Raw genomic sequence first — 21,549 nt, forward strand, 5'->3', positions numbered from 1 at the left:
TTTCATCATGAAAACCAGAATAAATTGTTTGAAAATGTCAAAAGTTTTGCTGGACAAGATTTTTTTTTTTTCCCAATTGTATTAGAAGAGTGCTTTCATATCACCAAGACAGAAATCCCTCTGTTAATTTACCAAGCTACTCCAGTATCGATGCTAAAAAAGTTATCTGTACCGCTTGATTCTGCTTCATAGTTAATGTTAAATAAGAGTTGAATTTCCTTATGTTAATCATACTTTCATCCTTTTTCTTTCTTTTTCCCATTCTTTCACAGAAATAAAGACCATTGGTACCTGAACTGTTTTCTGACTGCATGTCTGTCGTCTTTGTGTTTTAATTCACAGTTCCCACTGAAAATGTGGCAACAATTGCAGAATGTGCCAGTGTGATTGAGGGTGTAAGTCGCAGTCGCAATGCCTTATTGAATGGAGACACAAAAAACTATGATTGGGATTCTGGGTACACGTGCCATCAGCTTGGGAGTGGAGCTATTGTAGTACAGCTAGCACAGCCCTACATGATTGGATCAATGCGGTAAGAGGGTTTATTTTTCTCTAAATTAAGGGCAACAGTGAAACTTTTGCTGAGCATAGTTATTTTCTTTAGAATACATGACATGTGGAAATAACAGTAATTAGGAGACTAGTTTAGTAGTTGTCATTTGGCTGCTTAGTTCAGTATAATGAACATGTTAAAAATTAAACGTGTGAATTGTATGTTGAGATACAGCAGTGCAATTCCAGAAAATATTACATTTCAGAGGCATAATAATAGTAATAGTCAAATTGTAAGATTAAAGGTATATACTTATATAAAAATAGAAATTTAATTGCAGTCTCACTTGTGGTCAAGGTAGGTGTGGTTCTTCATTTCCACCTCATCGTGAAAATAGAAACATTTATTGAAGAAAGCCATCATCTCGAGTCAGCCAGGTTTCCTTTTCACTATACAATTAGTACCAGGTCTTACCTGAACGTGGAGTGTATAGTAAGGGTACAGTAACCTGAATATTGCTTTACAGTGTTGGATTAATGAATGTGTTTAAATCTGTATTGAATTCATTGGGCTATTTCTACAGTGGATGTCTGTATACATGTGAAGAACAAACTTTTGGCTAATGTAGAAACTTTGGAAGTAGATTGGAGAGAGGGATTGTTCACAGGTGAAGACAAAAATGTTCTTGCCAACTTTAGATTCTCTGACTGTAAATGTTTCTTTTGTTTCATAAAATCAGGCATACAAAACCTTGTCTTAATGGCTTCCCATTCTTTGTAAATTTAGAGTAAGTTGTCAGGGATGTAATTTGTATTCTCTGAGACAATGGCAAAAAAGAAAAAGGTTTCTGAAGTTGGAGTACCAGCGAGCAAAGGTTGAAACCCCAGGTGAGGTACTGGCTTGCAACAGAGACCATGTGCATAGGTATGTTATCGCTAGGAACTAGCTCGGTGCCATCTGCCTGTTAAGAGTTGCCTCATCAAACTGACTGATGAGCAAGTGAGACTTGAAAGCTCTTTTATAACTGCCAATTTCTGTTTTGTGTGTTTTGGTTTTGGCTTGTGGCATTGTTATGATGGTTATAAAACTTTGAAGATAAAGTTTAAAATCAGACATCCAGGCAAATCTCTAACTTAGCAGAAGTACTGTTTTGTCTGTATGCTAGCTATACATGTTATGCATAATGCAAGTCTGGCATTGTTCTCACTGTGTGAAACAAGTTGAATAAGTATATTTGGCAGCTTTCCACACTCAATGTTTTATGCTATTGAGTTTGGTGTTTTTAACATTCAATTAAGTATTGCATCTCAAGTAGAAAACCAGGAAGACACAGTACTCCCTATTTCTTAAAAGAGGTAATTGAAAATGTAATTACATTGTTTTGATGCCACTTTCAACTTAAATTTAAGTAGCAGCAGCAGCTTTGGCCACATGAAGGAGTAGGAGAAGAATATATTAACTAAAATGCATAGTTTCTCAGTTCATAGTCTCTGTCTTCCTATCTTACCATTTTCTGCTATATTTCAATTGGTGAATCGTACAGTCTTTTCAAGTCAGTGCAAAAAATTGACTTTCCTATATTAAATACTATGCTAGTGTTTATTCTTGAGCAGAAGATTTTTAGTAAGTCTCATTAAATAGAGTGTTAGGTGAGCTAGACTTTTGGTTGCGAAGAAATTATAATTGTATAATTGGCAAGTGTGTAGAGCAAATTCAAAAAAAACCCCAAACATTACATAATTTAAAACTAAAAGGCATTTAGTGATTTGTGTGATATTGCATTGTACAGATACAGGGTCAGAATCTCATCTTTGTCAGCTTACGTGCATGTATAGGACAAACAAGATGAACAGCTTGCCTTAAAAAACAACAATAACAAACATAATGTAGGATATCTTCTGACAGAGAAGACTACCTCCATTGCCTAGAGTCAGAAATGCTAGCATCATCTTTTCCTTTTCGTGTTCTGCCTAGAAGATCAAGTGTTTTGAGTTGCAGCCACGTCTGTTGCAGATCATAGACAGCCAAGGGAAAGATGCCCCTTTGAGTGGGGAAATGAGGCTTCTCTATGCAGCAGCTACAGCTTTGGCAAGCATCTAGAACATGTCCTGTACTGTGCAATGCTAAAGATGGTGACAATGGTCTCTTTATTTAGCACGAGGAAATCTGTGACTGGTACAGAAGTCAAATTACATACAAACATAGATTAGAGCAAAAAGTCTGAATATTTCATCTTAATGAAAGCGAGAGATTTTTTTTCAACAGAATGTCTTCCACGACTGATTGAACTGTATTCATTGTCTGTTTTCCTGCTGTTTGCTTGCTTGAAAACTCCCTTGATATCACCCTCCCACCTAACAGAAAAAAATTTCCAGGAGCATTCTCTTTAGGCTAACTGTACACTGTGACTGCAGAATGACGTGAATTGCTTTACCCCCACAAATTGAGTTATTAAAGCTGTGGGTTTGGATTCTAAATGAATAATTGGGAATTAAAGTACATATCTTTAAAGTTCAGAGACATAAATGTGCCATTAAATATATTTGTATCAGAGACAGTAAATATATGAGCCTTTGAAAAAAGGGTAGTAAAGGCTTTTAATCTATAGATATCAGAATACCACTGGAGAGAACCTCCAAGTCAGAACATGTTACCATGGCAACTAAATTCTGAGTATGAAGAACTCTTGGTACTCAAATATGCATTAGAAATGCATAGAGAGCTTAATGTTTCAGGAGTGTATCTTGTATGCATGCTTTCTGCAAAATTCATCCCATTGTCTTAACCTTAGAACCATTCAGGTTGGAAGGGACTTGAGGAAGACATCTAGCCCAGCCTATTCCTCAAAACAGGGTCAGCCATGAAGAAAGACCATCCTGCTCAAGGCTTTAAGCAGTCAGGTCTCAAAAACCTCCAAGGAAGGAAATTCTACAGCTTCTCTGGGTAGCCTGTTCCAATGTACTTTTTTTTTTTTCCTTTTCATGAGGTTCCTATTTTCCTATGCCTCCAGAATGTCCTATTTCAGTTTTTGACTGTTGTCTTTTTTTTTTTTCTCCCATTGCGCACGTGAGTAAAGAGCCTGGCTTAGTCATTTTGATAACCTGCTCTCAGGTATTGAAAAGTGCTGTTAGGTTCCTCCCCAACCCCAGGCCTTCTTAGGCTGAACAGGCCAATTTCCTCAGCCTCTTGCACAGTGCGTGTGCTCCACCCTTCCGGCCATCTTGATGGTCCTCTGCTGGACTTGCTCGGATCTTCAGTGTTGTATTTGGGTCCAAAATGGGATGTAGTATGTCCAATGTGATCTAACAAGTGTCAAGTAAAGGAGAATAATCTCTTTCCCTTGTTCTGCTGTCTCAGTTCCTGTTGCTACAGCTCCACATGCTGCTAGCCTTCATTTCTGAGAAGACACAGAGGCAACTAATGGCATCTTCTGTTCAATGTGACTCCTGTGTCCTTTTTAGCACAGCCAGTCAGACTGTAGCATTTACTACTGAAGTGGATTAGTCTGTATGAGGTACAGGATTTTGCTTTCCATCTTGTTGAATTTCATGAGGTTCTTTTTTGCCCATGCCTTAGTCTTCCCAGAGGCTGGAAATCAGCCCTCCTGAATGGCAGCCATACTCTCAAGTGTATTGACTGCACCCCACAGTGTACTGTCATCTGCAAGCTTGATGAGGGCTCATTCCACCTCCTTGTCCAGGTCGTTGATAAAGATATTAAACAGGATAGGTCCCAGAACAGACTCTGGAGAAAACTCCTCTTGCATCCAGTCTCTGGATGGATGATGAACTGTTAACCACTACCTTTTGAACTAAACCATCTAGCCAATTTTTACCCATGTTGTAGTCTGCCCATCTAAACTGTAACATCCCAACTTGGATGCAGGGATGCTATGGGAGACCATGTTGAAACCATGTTGAAACCTTGTTAATATCAAGTACTTCTTCAGGTATTTGTATATAAGTGTGGAACTCTTGAATTCCACATCAAAATTTACTCAGAAGTTCTGAAACAGATGTAATGATAGTCTGTGCTCAGTAGTATTTTCTGCTAGAAAAGACCTGGAAAACATTTTATTTTAAAATAATTATAACCAAGTATTATCTTTTAGATTATAGAAGTTAAAACATTTTTTGATTTAAGAGGTTTATTCTTTTATTAAGACTCCTACTTGGAACAGCTTACAAGATACTTGGAACAGTTAACAGAGAAAATATGTTATTTTAGGTAGTTTTTCCACATTGTTGCCTGTCCGGACAGAAAATAATCTTGCTGGTTTTCCTCTCTGAAAAGGTCCTTATCAATGACAGAAAAACTATTATATTTAACTGGGAACAGAAAGACAGCAATTGATGTATTTAACATAGTAAACATAATTTAACTTTTAAATGGCTAAAACTTTAGTATTGAAAAGACTGCCCTATCACAATAGCTCTCTGTCTGACTCTCCCTGCATTTATCTGGAATAGAAATCTAATACTATAATGCTACAATCATTGGCTGGTAACTTCATAGGGGTTTTTTTTGTCCTGTGAATTTCAAAAAAAAAAAAAGAAAGAAAACAAAACCAAAACAAAACAAACAAAACCAAGATAGAACAGGATTTATTATCATGTATGTGGTGGAGGGAGACAGAATTCTTCTGTACCGTAGTGGTTTTCATGTTAAAATAATTAGAAATATTTTACATCTTTGTAAAAGTATATTAACCACTTATCCCAGTTTAATCTATTTGAAGAGTTTGTTACTAATATGAATATGTGATAGCCAACTGTTTTGCTTTTTGTATTCAGAGTAATTCTTAAATTAACAAATAGTATCAGTTAGCTTTAATGTGTTTACTGGTTGCTTATACCATCATCATATATATATATCTTATGCTTGTTAAAGAAAATTGGCAGAGTCCGGGTCTCTAGGTTTGCTGGTTTTATTAAACAACTCAGAGTTGGACCACCATCGCAGTGAATGGTACCTGACTCAAATTCACTATCGGTTTATATAGAAACTAATAATCAATTACCTCATAAACTTTTCACGAGCTTTTGTTAATAATCCACTAACTATTTCAACTCCTCTTTCTTCCTTCGTCAAGAGTCCACAAGAGTCCATTGTCAGGAGTCCACAAACGTCCATTCTTTTCCATTGGTCAGCTGATCTTTATGTTCTGGTTCCGCTCCGACTCCAGTCAACACCCCGTCCCTAATGTTCTTGCCATGATCAGCGTCCCGTCCTGATTCGGGTTGACCAGAGTCTGGTTTCCACTGTCAGCGTCTCCTAAGTATTAACCTAAAATAGCTAAAGTCTATTTAGAACTTTATTTCTATTAATGTTTATTTCTAAGTATCCTATATTTCTTTTAAGGTAAAGAAAAGGTTAACCATACATCCCCTTTACTAAAATCATCAGAAGGTAATACTTCCAGGCCTACTTCTGCTTAGCTACTCATTAAGCTTTGATTGATGATTTGTTCAGTCATAGGTCAGGATTACACAAGGAGCTTTGAGAACAATATTCATGGATTGTGAAAGCCCACCTGTGTTTATTCAGATAGATTTATATTAATTATTCTATTCTTCATTCTATTTCACCCCTATTGATCCTTCTCTCCCTAACCCATAAGAACTTTTACATTAATTATGTGAAAATTTCTATAACAATGCTTTCTAATTTTCCATGCTACTTCTGCTTATGAAGTTTTTCTTTCTTTGCTGCTCATTTTCTGTGCTTGCCTGACTTGAGAGTGAAATCGTAACTCAGAATAAATGAACATATAAGCGCATATCAAATATGCAGGAATTTTGTCTCCTTTGTAGGATCCTGAAGAAAGATTGGTTTCCTGCAAGATAACTACTGAAACATAAATATCTGTAGAAAGTAAAAGGGTGTGTAGAGAACCAGAGGCAAAAATGCAGAGACAATTGTATAAAAATACTGTTTCCGTATGGTTTTGGGTTTTCATTCTTTTTCCCCATCTTTCAACAAATGTCACTACATCATGGTTTAATTTCTGTCTTTTGGGTTTCTATAAGTATGCAAATAGTTTATGAACACAGAACTATGAAATATTTATACTGTATGTGGTAACTACTGACTTTATAGTATTCAGGAATCGGGTGTCATCCTGTCAGGTGCACGTCTATTGTTTGGTATTCTGCTAACACCTGGAGTCTGTGTAGATACAATGCAGTCTGAACTAAACAGTGACAGTCTTTTTTTCAGAAATCTAGGAATAAAAAGCAAGCAGAGACAGCACAAAATGCTTGTATAAATGCAGAATAATCAGTCACAGGCAAACACATGACATTTAGGGAAATACTGTTAAAAAATGTACTGCAGCATCTTTTGATGTAACAGGTAGCCAATATAATCAGTTTCCCACACCTGCAATATGAAATGTTATTTATATTCAAAAGTTTTTATTTTATTTTATTTTCAACATGTTGGTGTAAATAACAGTACAATATTAAATGATTAACAGGCTTAGACTTTAGATACCCAAAGAAGTGACCTATGAGAAATATGTTTAAATCTCATGACGTTGCAGGGAGTGAGCTGGATAAAGCTGCGTTCCACTTTTCCTTCTCAGTCCTAAGGGCAAGATTTACTAACAAGCTAACTTAGCTTTTTATTCTAATATGGGAAGTCCTAGGAACATGAGCAATTTTGCTATAAACAATGCATTTTCAATGAGTGTAGTTCTGACTTTGTAAGTGGAATATTCTCCTTCCTGTCATTTAATAGCCATCTTAGCAAAACGTAGCTTCTCTACAAAAGTTTAGCCTGGTAGTTTGCCTGGAATGTGTTTCAAAGATTACTATACCTGGTATAAAAAGTGGCCCTTGTGCTCATTGTGCACTGGTGAATATTCATGTAATCACCTGACGGTTTTTCACTGCTTATCCAGAAAGGCATTTCATGCAGAATAAATTCCAAATAGGTTCTGTCATCAGTCTCCCTCCCCAGTCCTCCTAAAAAAGCTACTGCAGGGAGGTGAAGAAAGAACTTTTTATTTTATTTCACAAGTCCCAAAGAAACAGAAATCTCTATGTTTAGCATTCATGCTAAACTGCTTTGGGAAAGATTCTGCCAACTTTAATTCAATCATTTTTTGGTTTGTAATAATTCCAAGCCATGCACTTTTTTAAGCCTATTTAACTTGGGCTAGGTTGTTTTGGGAGAGAGCAATTATACACATTCTTAAAAGGAATACATATTTCCTGTTAGCCTTTTGCTCTAAAGTCGAGCCAGTTGTGTTTTAATTACAGTATTGTTAGTTGAAATTACAGTCACCAGTGTGCTTCTGATACTGAAACTCTTGATCATAGCTTTGAAAACATGGATCAAGGAAACAACACTGAGCTCCCATGATGAAAAGGATCCTATCGAAAAGCATAATTAGCTACATTTTAATAGCCTTTTTAAAAGAAAACAAGTTTACGTATGTTCTTGCTTTTCCCTCTTTTTGTCATGTAGAAGACTTGGTTTACATACAGATGTTAAATCGATTCAGGATCTGTTGATTATTAGCAGTTACCAAATCTAGGATTTTAATCCATAAACTTTTTCTTAATTTTTTTTTTTAACAGAAAAATGCGTTTCGTTCAGTCTCTTCAGTATTTGGAGACCTTCAAGCTATAGAAGAGCAGAATGGGGAAGATCTGATGAAGCAGGGGGAGAAGGGTTGGAGTTGGGTGGTGGGGGTTTTTTTACGTCTTTCATCATGCCACAGGCAACTGTTTTTATTTTTTACTAAGTCAACTCTGAATATTTAAATTTGCAAATAGACAGTATTAATATGTGCTAAAAGGCTTCTGTTAAGTGTTTTATTTCAGCTTTTTAAAGCTGTTTTGATAGCTTCTTATTTTTTATAATATTAATGAGCTGGGTTCAGTTGAGAGCATCTAGGGAGTTTATTTTAAATCTGCTTGTCCAGTAGAGCCAATTCCACTTTTAATGCTGGGATTCCAAAATGGGAAATAGAGAGCTAAAATAGATTGTTTCGAAAGTAAGGTAATAGGACTGGTCTTTAGGGCAAAGATACAGACATATGTGTCCTTATTAACCAAATTCTGAAGATGGTCCAGCTTCTGGTTGGGACTGCACCTCTCTGTAAGAGGAAGGATTCTGCATTAGGCACCTGGCTCGGTCATTTTTCCTTTCTAAGAGTATTGTGTTTTTAAATGTTAAGAGTGAGCAATAATTTTTGCTGTTACATTCCTCTCGGCAGAGGTAGCAGCTGAAAGCAAGAAAGACTTTCTGAACTAGAAGAAAGGAATTTATAATATAAAATTTGGATACTCTTCTGAAAGATGATTAAAGAGAGACAGCTTGAAACTGTGCCTGGGAAAATCTGTAGTGTGGCAGAAGTTCCTTTTCTTTTTATATATGTCTCAGCTATTTTCATTGACAATCAATGGATCCTTATCTATTGCACTTTGAAAAATGTGGATCTGTGGAAGTTCTTCCTCACAGCTGGAGAAAGAACCCAAGTTAGCTGTATTACCTGGCTTTAGCAATTCTCTGTATGTGTGGCTATAGTGATTCTTATTTAGAATACAATAAAATATTTCACTTGGAGGGGACCTACAATGATCATCTTAGGTCATCATTGCAGTTATAGCTATTTCGGACAACTAGCTGTGCTTTGGTTATTTGACTACAGCAGGCTCATTTGCTTCTGTAACAAATAGTCAGATTTAAGCAGTAATCCTAGGAAGTGTTAGCTAACTTTGACAAGAACCTGAGGATCAAGAGGCACCAGCAGTTGGTAACAGCCAATATATTGCAGCAGAGTATTTATTTTCCATTGGCGTGTTGAGTAAGGGTTCAGAGAATAAGAGTTTTAATGAAAACAAAATCAGCAAAACATGATTTTCCATGACAGACTTCATATGGATTGTCCACTTAGAATATTGCAATTCAAAAACTGTCTCCAGTCACCTCTAACTCAAATAGAAAAGATTTTTGAAATTTTATTTTTGATATCACATTTGCCATTGAGTTTATGTGAAAACAGTAAGAACAGCAGTTAATTTTTCTAAACTGTACCCTGGTAATGAGTGTAATGGCACCAGCCAATGGTTTTACATAAAATGTAGGCAAAACCACATCTATGAATCAAAACATGGACAACATTTAACTGCTTCTAAAAAAGAAATTGCAGAAATGTCTGCCTCTGTTCTGGCCAGTCCATTGCCTCTTGAAGTTGTGTAAATACCCTCTTGTTATTTGTGGATGCTTCATTGGAAAAAAAGGATGCTCCATATGGGTTCACAAACATGCTGGATAGAATTTTTCGTGGTTTTTGCTAAATAAGTCTGTGCTGGCCGTTTTTCTTAAGTACACATATTTCAATCCCATCCACTGAGGGAGAGAGGAGAGGAGGGGCAAGGTTCTTGGTTTTGCTTTATTTCATATCCTTAGAAATAAAATGAAATTGAGGAATGATGTTGAGGTTTCAAATATCTCTTACAATGGGAAGATAATCCCCATGTAAACAGGAGTAGAGAGGATACAACATTTGCCAGATGTGGTTTTTAAGAACGATATACTTAAATCACATCCCTGATACTTTAGATCTTCCTCGCTGTGAGACAAGTATGGAAATTGAAGGCTGTTGAATATGTCATTTAGTGCCCTTCACGAAGAGCTGCATGTTCATTAGAATGAGTATGGAATGAGTCCCTGGGACTTCTATTTTTTTCTTTTTTCTTCTTCTCTCTTTTTAGCAATTTGGTCAACAATTCAGTGCCTTTTTTCTCATATTATGATGAACCAGGACTGGGAATTCCCATTTTCCTACTTGCTTTTTTTTACATTTCTGATTTATTTACCAAAAAAAAAAGATAATACAGTTAAGAAGACAGTGTAATCTTTTTAGTCACCAGAATCTTTTTTCTTTCCCCTCTTAAACTGACCTTTCCAAACAGAACTTTGATTCAGGTTTAAAGCATGCAATGACACATGCCAAATAAATTCATTCATTTATTGACTTTCAGATGAATTAAAAATAACTGGATAAGTGTAATAGATTGATATTAGTAAGATGGTATTATAAGCCTGTAAGTCTGTTACTGGCCTTAGGATAATAAGAATAGAGACACTCAAGTTGGAGATGACAGAAGCAGTAAAGACCTTGTTGAGTGTTAGAGGCACATTCCAAAAGAAACGGCTAAATCTAAAAAGGATTAAGAGGAGGAAACAAAGGACTGGACAACTTAAGCAGCTTGGTTTAATGTTTATCTTACTTATCACTCAACGACTTCTTCATACTTAGGTTGCTACTTTGGGACTGTGATGATCGGAGCTACAGCTACTACATTGAGGTTTCAACGAATCAGCAGCAATGGACTACGGTGACCGATCGCACAAATATTTCCTGCAAGTGAGTTTAATTTTTTCCACTTATTTGCACAAAATTGGGACTAGAAAGCTTTTTTTTTAATCCTTTTGTTCGTTACTTACATAGGTAACTTTTTGACTGTGAAAAGAATAATCGTTACATAACCTAGGGATTACTAACTCCAGATCCTTGTAAATACAGCTTTAGGAGGTAGCAGCTTCTAATGTGGCTGAATATCTAGCCTTTCAAACCAGAATCAAGTTCTGAAGATGCACATCAGTACTGGATCTTCAAACAATCAGCTTGATTGTTCATTCTCAGAAACAGTCTGCCTACTATACCCTTGGTTTTTTGATCACTGAAAGTTAAATCATATTTCAGTTCACATGTTTATGGTGACCTTGGTGTCAGATCACCCCTCCTTGAGAAACATGGTAGGAGAAGAAAGAGAGTATGCTTGGTAAAGGATTTTCGTTATCAAATGCATTCCACCCTTATCGAAGCACATAAAAGCATTGTGTGATATTTGAAGGGGATGGGAAAAGTGGGGGTAGGGACCAAACCATAACAGATCAACTAGTTACCTAAGCTTGACTTTGTTCAAAAGCAGAGTACCTCACCTATATGCACTGACCACTCTGCTTTTGAACAGGACCCTTCAATAGAAAAAACATGCTTCTTAAAAAGAGAGAAAAACCGTTTCATTTTCATTTGTATACTTCAGTCAGGAGAAACTGGGCATGAATACTCTCCACATGTATACTCTCCATTGGCTTCTCTGTAATTATTTGGTCTGCTGATAAAACCCATTCTTCTAGTATGGAAGAGTAATTCAGTGTTGATAGCTGCCTTAAACCATTCAGTAGTTCTAATTCCAAGTAAAGAATGACCCAGATACTTGTCATGGGACTGAAAATATAGGCTGCAAATTTATACGTTACATATCCAGAAGCCAGGTGTGCTAAGCATTCAGTGAATGTTGATAGGATATGATCTCCTGGCTGATTCCCAGGGAAGCTCAGACTTATAAAAATCTTATTTCCCTCCTTTTCCCCAAGTCAGTTTTCCATGAGATATGCTTGCTTTCCTGGGACAAGATTGAGGTCGTCAGCTCATATGGGGACAGCCCCCACCCAGCCTGTATTTGTGCCAATCAAAACGAAATTGATTTTACAAATTCAGAGATGTATCTCACTTTGTCACATCAGGCAAGAGAGTTATTCAGTCCTTTCTAGCAACAATGCTGATAAACATTTTTCTAAGGTTTATATTCCGTCTCTTAACAAATGTTGCAATTCAAACATGTTACAGTGTGGTCTAGACGTGTTGGTGAAGGATCACTTGACGCATCCTTTCACTGTCTGTAAAGGGCAGGGTATTGATGAGCAGAAAACCTGTGTTCTGCCTGCAGGTCTGGAGAAAGAGTAAAGGAGATTTACTCATTCTCAAAGGCATCTCAGCATAATAGATAAAATTCATCTTTTTGTCTGCCTCCAGCAGTGGGAGCACTAAAAGGCTGAAACCACAAAAGAGAGAGACTCAGAATCAGAATCTTTCTGCACTTTTTCCTTGTACATTTTGATACTAATAGCCTATAACAGTCAAAAGGAGCACTGCCTTAAGCATGCACAGTGCAGCTGGAACTGCTGGTTTACTGCCCCATTCAAGTATCTACTCACCATATTCAAACCACAATTATTTTTTTTTAAAAGCCTTAGCCTTGGACAAGTATAGGTGCATCCCTAAAATAAAGGCAGCCGCCTTCTCATGGTATACTTCTAGATCTTGATTCAAAACATAGGTGCTCTGGAAGTTCTAAAAACTGTGGCTGCAGGAACTATTTTCATGTGGATTAGAGAATTGTATTTTGCCTAACTTCTTGCTCTGACAGACATGCATCCAGCTAGCAAAATCCCAGTCTTTAATCTTGAAGTCTACAGACTTACAGTGTTCCAGCACTGTCAGTAACTATCTGCTCTAAACAAATACAAAGACTTGGTCCTGAAGCTTAAAATTACAAAAGCTCAGTGGACTCCAGAACAATTCAATTTAACAAGCACTAGAAAATTGTAAAGAAAGAGCATCAGTTTGAAAAATCTTACTTCTCTTTAAAAGTTGTCTGTCCTCTGCAGTTACATTTAAATACTGTATGATCTGTAACTGAGATAAGTTGAAAGGTTTGTGCCACCCCCGCCACATAACCACCCTCAATTTTCAGGTGATTTCTTTGCATTTGACAGCATTTTTTAATGTTCAATTTAAATCTCTTGCCCTTTGTAATCAGCAAATTGGACTTTTTTTTTTTTACAGTCACCCACCACAGAAAAGAAAACCCTTTAAATATGTTTGATTTTGTTTTCGAGTAGGATTTGCAGAAATGGTGAATTCAGCTCAAAAATTACTTTGACTAATGGCAGGTTGATAACTCTAAATACTATATAATACATATATGTATAATATAGAAAAATGAGCATATGCAATAATATATGTATACTTATATATTTTATATTATATAGTTATATATATTCAATATGTAAAATAAATAGCTAAAATACTATATAAACGCCAAATGCTACAAATGTTAGGACTGGTCTGTAAAGTACAGAGGATCATAATTGCGTACGGTCAAGAGCTGGACCACTTTTATTTTACTGAAAAACACTGAAATGTGGTACTATGACCTTAGTGCTCAAATCAGTTGAATGTAGAATGGATTAGACATCACCACTCAGTGATTCATGTACTGAATGAAGGCCCTCATCTAAAATTGTTGGGCAAGGTTTCAGTATGGTGATGGAGACTTCTTAATGAAGAAGAGAAAATTGGAACTAGTCACTGGTAGGAATGTGTGAAGAACTGACTTTTTGGTTTGGTTTCTGTAAGTTTAAAAAAAAAAATCTCAAAACAAATTGAAAACATGGATTTTTTTGCCATGAAAACAAACAAGTTTCTTTTCATGTAATTTTAACAACAATAACAAACAGAGGAGATGAAAAGTTGGATTTTAACCAAAATTAGCAGATGCTGTAGTAAGGCAAAGGTGGTACAGTTTGTCTGGTTTACCGACATAGTGTAATGGTAAAGATATTCTTCTTGGGTGCAAGAGATTCCCCCCCACCATTTCTGTCCCTCCGCTTGCCAGGAATACCTTGGTATTTTATGCAAACACCACAGCTCCAACAGAGAGAAATCTGCCTCTAAATGCCTTTTAGTCAAGTGATTCAGGCACTCCCCAAGGAAAAGCAAGAATGAAACTCTGCACTGTGCCTGGATTTGACTCATCATCAGGTTTAGGCAGATGGTTAAAGGTTCCTGCATTCAGCAATTTGCCTTAACCAGATTACAGCATAACGAGGTGGAAGCAACAGCACCCTCATCTCTTCATTTTTCCATATGTTTATGAATGCCGCACCCCTCACTCGCCTGGAAGAAACAAAACAAACCTTTTGCTACTGTGGTCAAATTTTGCAACTATTTTTTGTCTCAGCCAAATCCTATTTTTTTTATGAATACTTGGATATCCCAGCCTGAAAGGGACTAATCCTTCATTGGTGTAAAAATTGTCATCACTTAGGCTTATGTGTCTTTGTTTAAAGAAAATGAGAAGTAGAGATGTCCTTGCTTGGGACTATGATTGCTCTTTGACTACAAGTACCTCTCAGAGCAACAGTCAGCTAAGAATCAGTACACATGTATTTGTGTGAGGCTGATATATGAATTCTTGCCAAAAAATATACTCCAGATTACATCAGTTTTCTCTTACAAATTTTGGAGATGTGAGTGCAGTCTAGGTGGTTTGTAAGGTCTTGAAATCCCAGGTTTACCCTTTCTGGCATTAGTTCTGTGTTTAATACACTGCAGTAGACTCCAGAAAAGTAACTCACTCGCTTTTCTGTGTAGGATATGCTGCAGTGGCAAATGAAAGTGGATGGAGTTAAAACTCAGGAGAATTTCACAGGGGCCCACATTTGGAGAGAGAGAACACTAGCAATGAGAAAACTTACTTTGCTAGTAGTATTCTCTATTCACTTTCCTGTCTTCAAAGACATGTGGATAAGAGTTGTTTCCTTTCCTGTTTACTGCCTGGCTTTCTGTCTACCCAGTCTTTCAGTGGAGTTAGTCCTTTGTGAAAGTCATTAGCATGCTGCCTCGCAAGTGTCCTGTGAGGTCTCCAAATCATTTTGCGAATCTCTGGTGCAAGGGGTAGGATGAACCATAAAGGTAGCAAACACAGACCTCAACAGACACCTTTGGTGATCAGTAAGTGGCAAACAAAATGATGAGAAAGAAAATTAAATTATGTTTAAATAGCATATATTGGTTTTGGCAGTCCACTGAAGCATAAACTTCCCCTTTAAACTATCAGTATGCTGTTTTCAGTTGTTTTAATGGTTATTTTTAATGTAGTATTTGGTGTAAATTAATAATTCGGTACTCAAAGCCAGGAACTGACAGGCTACTCCTAACCTCCTCTTCTCCCAGTTTTAAAAGGCTGAAGACAGAAACTGGATGTCTGTTATCTTCACAGGGGAAGCTTGCGTACCTTCCCTAAGTGGGAGCCAATTAATGCATACTGGTTGTGTAATTGTCAATTTTCAAATGCTCTATGGAGGCTATTTTTTTTTTCTTTTCCACAGTAAGCTGTTTTTCTCTACACAGTATGACAGTAATGAAAAACAGTCATGTTCTGTTCTGTTTTTTAAAACATTTATGGTAAGTGGGCTTGAGTGTGTTAGTGTCAAACAATAGAGACCTGCACTTGTTAGAAGAATTTGCTGACAGAGTCTGAAAGTCAAATGAAAAACAGAAGATACCAAAGGGCTGTAAGAGTCAGACCTCAGAGTTAATGACACTTTTGATAAAAGAAGCCCTGCAAAGACAAATATGAAACAGGCTATCATGATGGTTATCAACTTACCTTCATTCTTTATTCTCTTGTGTAGTTATTGTGAAATGGATCTAATCCATTGGCAGCAGATATGCCATGTTCAATTCCTTAGTAGGAAAAAAGGATCTAATAGATAGAATTTGGAAGACAATGACTATTGTTTGTTGATGGGCAGTTCTAAGGCAGTTGGTATCAACTGTCTATATGGCTGGTTTGGGACAGTTTTATGATTTTCTTGTGGAGGGCATGACTTCATTTCCAGAAGGTTTATAACATACTGCACTATATCTCCCCCCACCCCGGACTCATTGTTTGTTATGAAGAGTATACTGCTGTTATGATAAATGTTTAAAAACTTCCAAACTTAATTTCACATTTCCATTGCTTATTATCTTTTTATTATATAATAGCTATTTCAAATCCTATGTTCTCAGATCAGTTCCCCTCATTTTTTTTTCTATAGTTTTTGTATGAATGTAATTAGTACTTTGGCGTGAAAAACCCTTTGGGATGTGGATGCGAGATTCATTAACAAAATTTATTAACAGTCTTCTGATTGAGTCTTCAAGAATAATTTTTAACTTTGAGGTTTACTGCTCTTGTCCAGTGTTTCCTGTTTCTGTCCTATGATGTACTGTGCATTTCCAGTTTTCAGGCACTGCCGTGTTTCGTTAGATAATAAACCACAGGTTAAGAACACCTAGAGAGATCTAGGTCATGCACTTAACAGTTCTAAACCACTTTTCAGCTGTACAGAAGAGTGTTTTGCATGTTGTCGAAGGACTTCAAGTGAGAAAATACTTCTGCTTTACACAATGTTAGTGGCAAACTCAATTTTAGATTTTTTTTTTTTCTGGGCATAGTTTTGTGAAACCAGGCTAATCTTTATCATGATGTGATTATTTCTTTTGCTATAGAGAGAATATTTGAAGTGTGTGTATACCTTTTCTTGTAACTGCACATGGCACATTATGTACTCATATATGTAGCTCCTTATTCTTAGCCACAAACATAGCAACTTTTTCCTCCTGTCCTCCTCTAATTCCTCCAAATCACTCTATGATCCTATCTTTAGAATTCCCTCATATCCTTTTTCATCTGTCATTCTTCTCCTTAACCGCTATCATAGGACAGTTTTCTCTCATAATAAAACACCTTGAACATTTCTCAGCCCTCTTGCCTTTCCAACTGCCTGCATGCTCATGTCACTTTTTCTGTTGCTTCCCATCAGTATTGTTTGCATGTACTGTCCTGTCATATCAAGAATGACAAAAATAACATTTTTCCTAATTTTTGTATAATCCTTCATTCCGTCTCACACCTGAGCTCCCAAGTGGCGAGGTGAAACAGGACAAAAGGAACTGCTCTTGTAGCTGCGATGTCAGAATATTTTAACCGCACTTCATCCTATTTAACATGAAGTTAATTTCACAACAGAACTGTTCTTGTACCTCTTCTGTCAAACAGTGTTTCAACCACAGTTCGTCCTACTTCACATGAAGCAAATTTCACAGCAACTATGTGAAATCCAAATGCCTCCTCCAGAGTTGCCAAACTCAGTGTAGCCACATTCATACAATACAAAGATGAAATATATTCAAGCAAGATGTCTTGCTTGTTAAGCTCAATTTCAAGTCTCACTTCACAAAAATAAACTGAGGGTTCTCATTAATCTGTTCATTATGTCGCTAGTAATGCCTACTGGAGCAAGTCAGACAGATATAAAGGGTCATTTTGTGTAATTACTGAGCTTAAAAGCCCTGAACGACAAAGGCATTTTTCCTTGTGTTTATATGCTCACATTTTGAAAGATTCTAATAAGGCAAAAGAAGAAAGAGGCTCCAGCTTCACAGACCTGCCTTATTAAGCACAAAGAATTAAGATTTCACAGAGAGAAACCAGAGTCGTATTCCATTTCAGAGCGTTAGGGACCTCTCAGAAGTGTGGAAACACTGCATCTAACTTTTCATTTGCTAGCTTTTATTTTAGCTGAGTCTAGTTTGATTGAAGAAAGGTCTAGCTTCTTTTCAGTTACGTTTCTTAACGGTGATTCAGGATCACAAGAAGGTTTTCAAATTGTTAATTTGTCTTTTCTTTTTTCCACTTCTACTTTCATTTCCTTGTGGTTGCTTTTCAGCCACAAATATGTATGGATCTTTTGAATGAGCCTTGAACAGAGTAGCAAGGAGTTGCAAACCACTGTGTCTTAGTCTCACTTGAATGTTTTGCCATACACTTATTTCACTGCAGCTCTGCATGTGCCGTATGCATTGAAGTTTTGCTTTGCTCCATTTTGCCGTGCAGCTGCCATGTTCTCAGCTCCTCTTCGTGCATTACTGTGAGGAGAGGGAAGAAAACATCACAGTAACTCTGACATCAATTTGGATGTTAGCTCAGTTCTGCCTCAGATAAAATAAGCAATACCAAATAATACCGATAGTATCAGTACCTGTTTCTTTTAGGTATTGGATTTTTCTCCCATGCCATCAAAGACTTTAATGTCTCTTTGGAGGCCCGTAAAAATTGTCAAGCTAATGATGTAAATAGATATATAATCTAGAAAAAAAAAAATGGTTTTCAAAAGAATTTTTTTCAAAATAAATAGTGGTAATTATGTGTAAAATATCTGTTGCATAGTCTTCTATTTAAAATAAAAATCAAAGCAAACATTCATTTCCTTTCATGAATTATTATTTGTTATTATAATTATTTTATTATTGATTCTTCTTATTATTGCATTGAAGTTTCAGTAGAAATTAGACTGCCAATGGCTTTCCGTTTTGATTCTTGCCAGATGACTTTCTAAAGCTTCTGTGATAATATAGCAGACTTTCAAGTTATTCTTATTACAAGAGATTACATTTTAAGTAGAAGCTAGTTCTCACTTTATGGATAACCACTGCTTCTACTGTAAGCGCCAGACACAGGAGGGGTTTTCAGTACATGTATTTTCATTCTGCTTTGAAGAGTGAAAAGACAGTACTGAAGGAGAGAGAGGCTGCCTTAATTGTTTTATCAGAAACATATTTGGGGGCTGATATTCACACATTTTTTATTTATTCATTCTTTTTCTGATTGTCTTACTCCCTGGATTGACATTCATAAAGCATCTTTGGTTTGACCAGGAAGGGATTTGTTTTCCGTATTGTGAAAGTGGATGGGATTTGGTCTATCTGTTTTCTGGCTGCTGCACTCATTCTTGCATATGCTGCACTAGCCATTCTTTCATCTATACATTCCTCTTTGCAACTACTTTTATCCCAACTGAATCTGAGCAATGCAAGCTGCTGCTGCCAGAATCACTGATTTTGTGCTGTCTTGTAAGATGTGTAAATCACCATGATGACATGCTGTGGTGCTTTCATCACAAGTTGTTGCTGTCATTTATGTGTCTGATACATGGCCTTCCTGTAGATTTCTTGCCTTCTGTTTTGATGCCAGTGACTTTTAAAAACACATTAATCCAACATAGTTACAGTTGATTTGTCAAATTTGCATTCATTGACCACATTTAGTTTAGAAGTTATCAATGCAAAGTCATGGTTTGGATAGTCAGACTTGTCCTTTGCATTATTTCCATGCATAGTGCTCAGCATTGCCTTTCCTTCTGACACAGCAACTTTTCTCGCTCACTGTCCACTGAGCAAGAGTGAAGGCTTTCTTGCACACATTTATTTGAGATTTTGTGTGACAACCCAGTTTCTGCAGCTTTCCAATATGACTTCTTGTTGTTGTTTTACTACTTTTTCTTAAAGACAATATGAATTTAAACTATTTCACCGATTACTTTACATGCACTTTGATGTTTTATGGTAAATCTGTCATTCTGAGGCATCAACCATTTCATAGGCTTTTTGTTGCATATTTCACATGTGCATTGGGTAGATTCAGATACACTTCAATGTCCATTGACTTTCCCAGTCCATTTTCTTTTTTTTTTTTAATATGCCAGAGACACAGCATTGCTTAGTGGGCAGAATATTTGTTGAGCGGTGGGTGGAAGGAAAGAACACACAAGAATCTGAGATAATATTACTTATTCTAATATTGCTTTACTGCTTGTTGTTAGGATAGATTTATACAAACACTGATATTCAAAACAGAGTTGTGTTTCCCTGAGCCCAGGGACCAGATTATAGAAGCATTCAGACTTCTTGGTTCTGAGAACACGTTCCCTATGTTCCATTTTAAAACATCCTTCTCAACTTCACTTGATTGTCTTCTGCATTTACTTTAGCATGGTACCATGGCTGTGTTCAACACGTCCCACCAAAACAGCTAAAAATACTTCACCAGTGTTAATGAATTAGATTTTGTAGAACCAATATTAAGTTGATAAATATGGTGTATATATTGTAGGTAGGGGACACTCCTGGATACTGAAGCTCCAAGACCTGATCTACATATTCTTATTCCTGAGATTAATCATAAAACTTTGTCCTCTCCTCTTTGTACCCTTTCTTCTTGACTTAATCTATCATCTCTGCCAGGCTAAAAAGGAAATCAGATGATATAAACACTGTGGTTTTTAGTGAAAGGTAAAACCTTTATGCCTTTTGAAAAGTTTAAGGGTGCTAAAAAAAATTCTGAAAAGGTGATAATTAATTATAAGGAAATGCTTGCTGAGACTGAAGATTGTAAGATTTTGAGACACTGAGATGGATACCTGAGCAGGCCATTTCTGCAGCCACATACTGCGGTCTGTAAGTGTTCCTTACAGTGTAGACATACAAGAAATGCATGTATTCCTCGAGAGTTATAGCACTGCTATATTTTGCTTGGTTGTTCTGTGGTAACTTTTTTAATATTAAAGAAGATCAGTAAGATGGTGAGTTACACATTGCATATTTTATCAGTACATAACTCTACTTTGGAGATGCAGGCTAAATGTGAACATGATGGGAAATCACCACTGTGTCGTTTAAACCTTATAGATAATGCCTTGCCAGAATTAAATTTTGCTATATGGGTAAACGTTAATTTTGTCTTATAAAATAAATTGTATTCATAATCTTGGCTCTGTCTTACAACAAACGGCATTGTTTTCAGTGGTCAGCCTCACTTAAATATATGACCTCTTCGACCTTCTGTTATTTGCCATGGAGAAGCTCTTTGGTAGTGTAAGAAAACTTGCTCTTAGTAAGTTTATTCCTCTTTTAACTTTATTCTGTTGTTCAGCTTTACCTCAGTGTATCTTGCCCCTCTCAGATATTTGTAAAGTCTATCGTCCTCCTTCTGTGATTGATTGCTCATACAGGCTAAGAATACTTAAATATTCCTGCCCATAAACATTTGGGTCCCAGTTTGACCTACAACATTGAGCAATTCTGGAAAAGCCTGTCTTAAGAGGTCTTTGCCAACTATTGCCAACTCTGCTCAATGTAACAGAAATCCTAATTTTCTTACTAGGAGGAGAATACTACTCCTCTCTTGCATCCTGTTAAGCAAAGTTTTTCTTCCAGTCAGCACAGGAACAAATTTGAAGCTTCTGGGTAAGGACTCAACAATGCAGATTACTACTTTTATATTATGGAAGGATCCTATGGCAGTACATTGGATTGCCTCTACCGAGTTGTAATATTCTCTCTTTTGAAAATGTCTGTGCATGCATGCGCATACCCACATGCATGCATGCACACTCTCAGCACCTTTATAAATAAATATTACTACAAAAAGGTTATCCAAATTATAGATGTCTCCTGTGAAACTGGCCCATTTATCTGCCTGAGTTAAGAAAGGAATGCCTAATACTTGAACTGTTGTTTTGCAGTTATGTTTGTTTATCTTGAAATTCATTGTTGCATAAGATCACCTAATAACCCAATG

At 36.6% G+C, this 21,549-nt stretch overlaps 1 protein-coding gene across 2 annotated transcripts in view; it reads left to right on the top strand.

Moving 5' to 3' along the window:
- Positions 1-21,549, top strand: part of BTBD9 (BTB domain containing 9) — a 135,734-nt gene that overhangs the window by 91,381 nt on the left and 22,804 nt on the right. For both annotated transcript variants that reach the window (XM_068397358.1, XM_068397352.1), the window contains 2 exons: positions 343-532; positions 10,770-10,877. In XM_068397358.1, the coding sequence (XP_068253459.1) occupies positions 343-532; positions 10,770-10,877 (298 nt within the window). The remainder of the gene's footprint in view (positions 1-342; positions 533-10,769; positions 10,878-21,549) is intronic.

The sequence above is a fragment of the Nyctibius grandis genome, chromosome 1 (assembly GCF_013368605.1).
Source record: "Nyctibius grandis isolate bNycGra1 chromosome 1, bNycGra1.pri, whole genome shotgun sequence".
Taxonomy (NCBI): domain Eukaryota; kingdom Metazoa; phylum Chordata; class Aves; order Nyctibiiformes; family Nyctibiidae; genus Nyctibius; species Nyctibius grandis.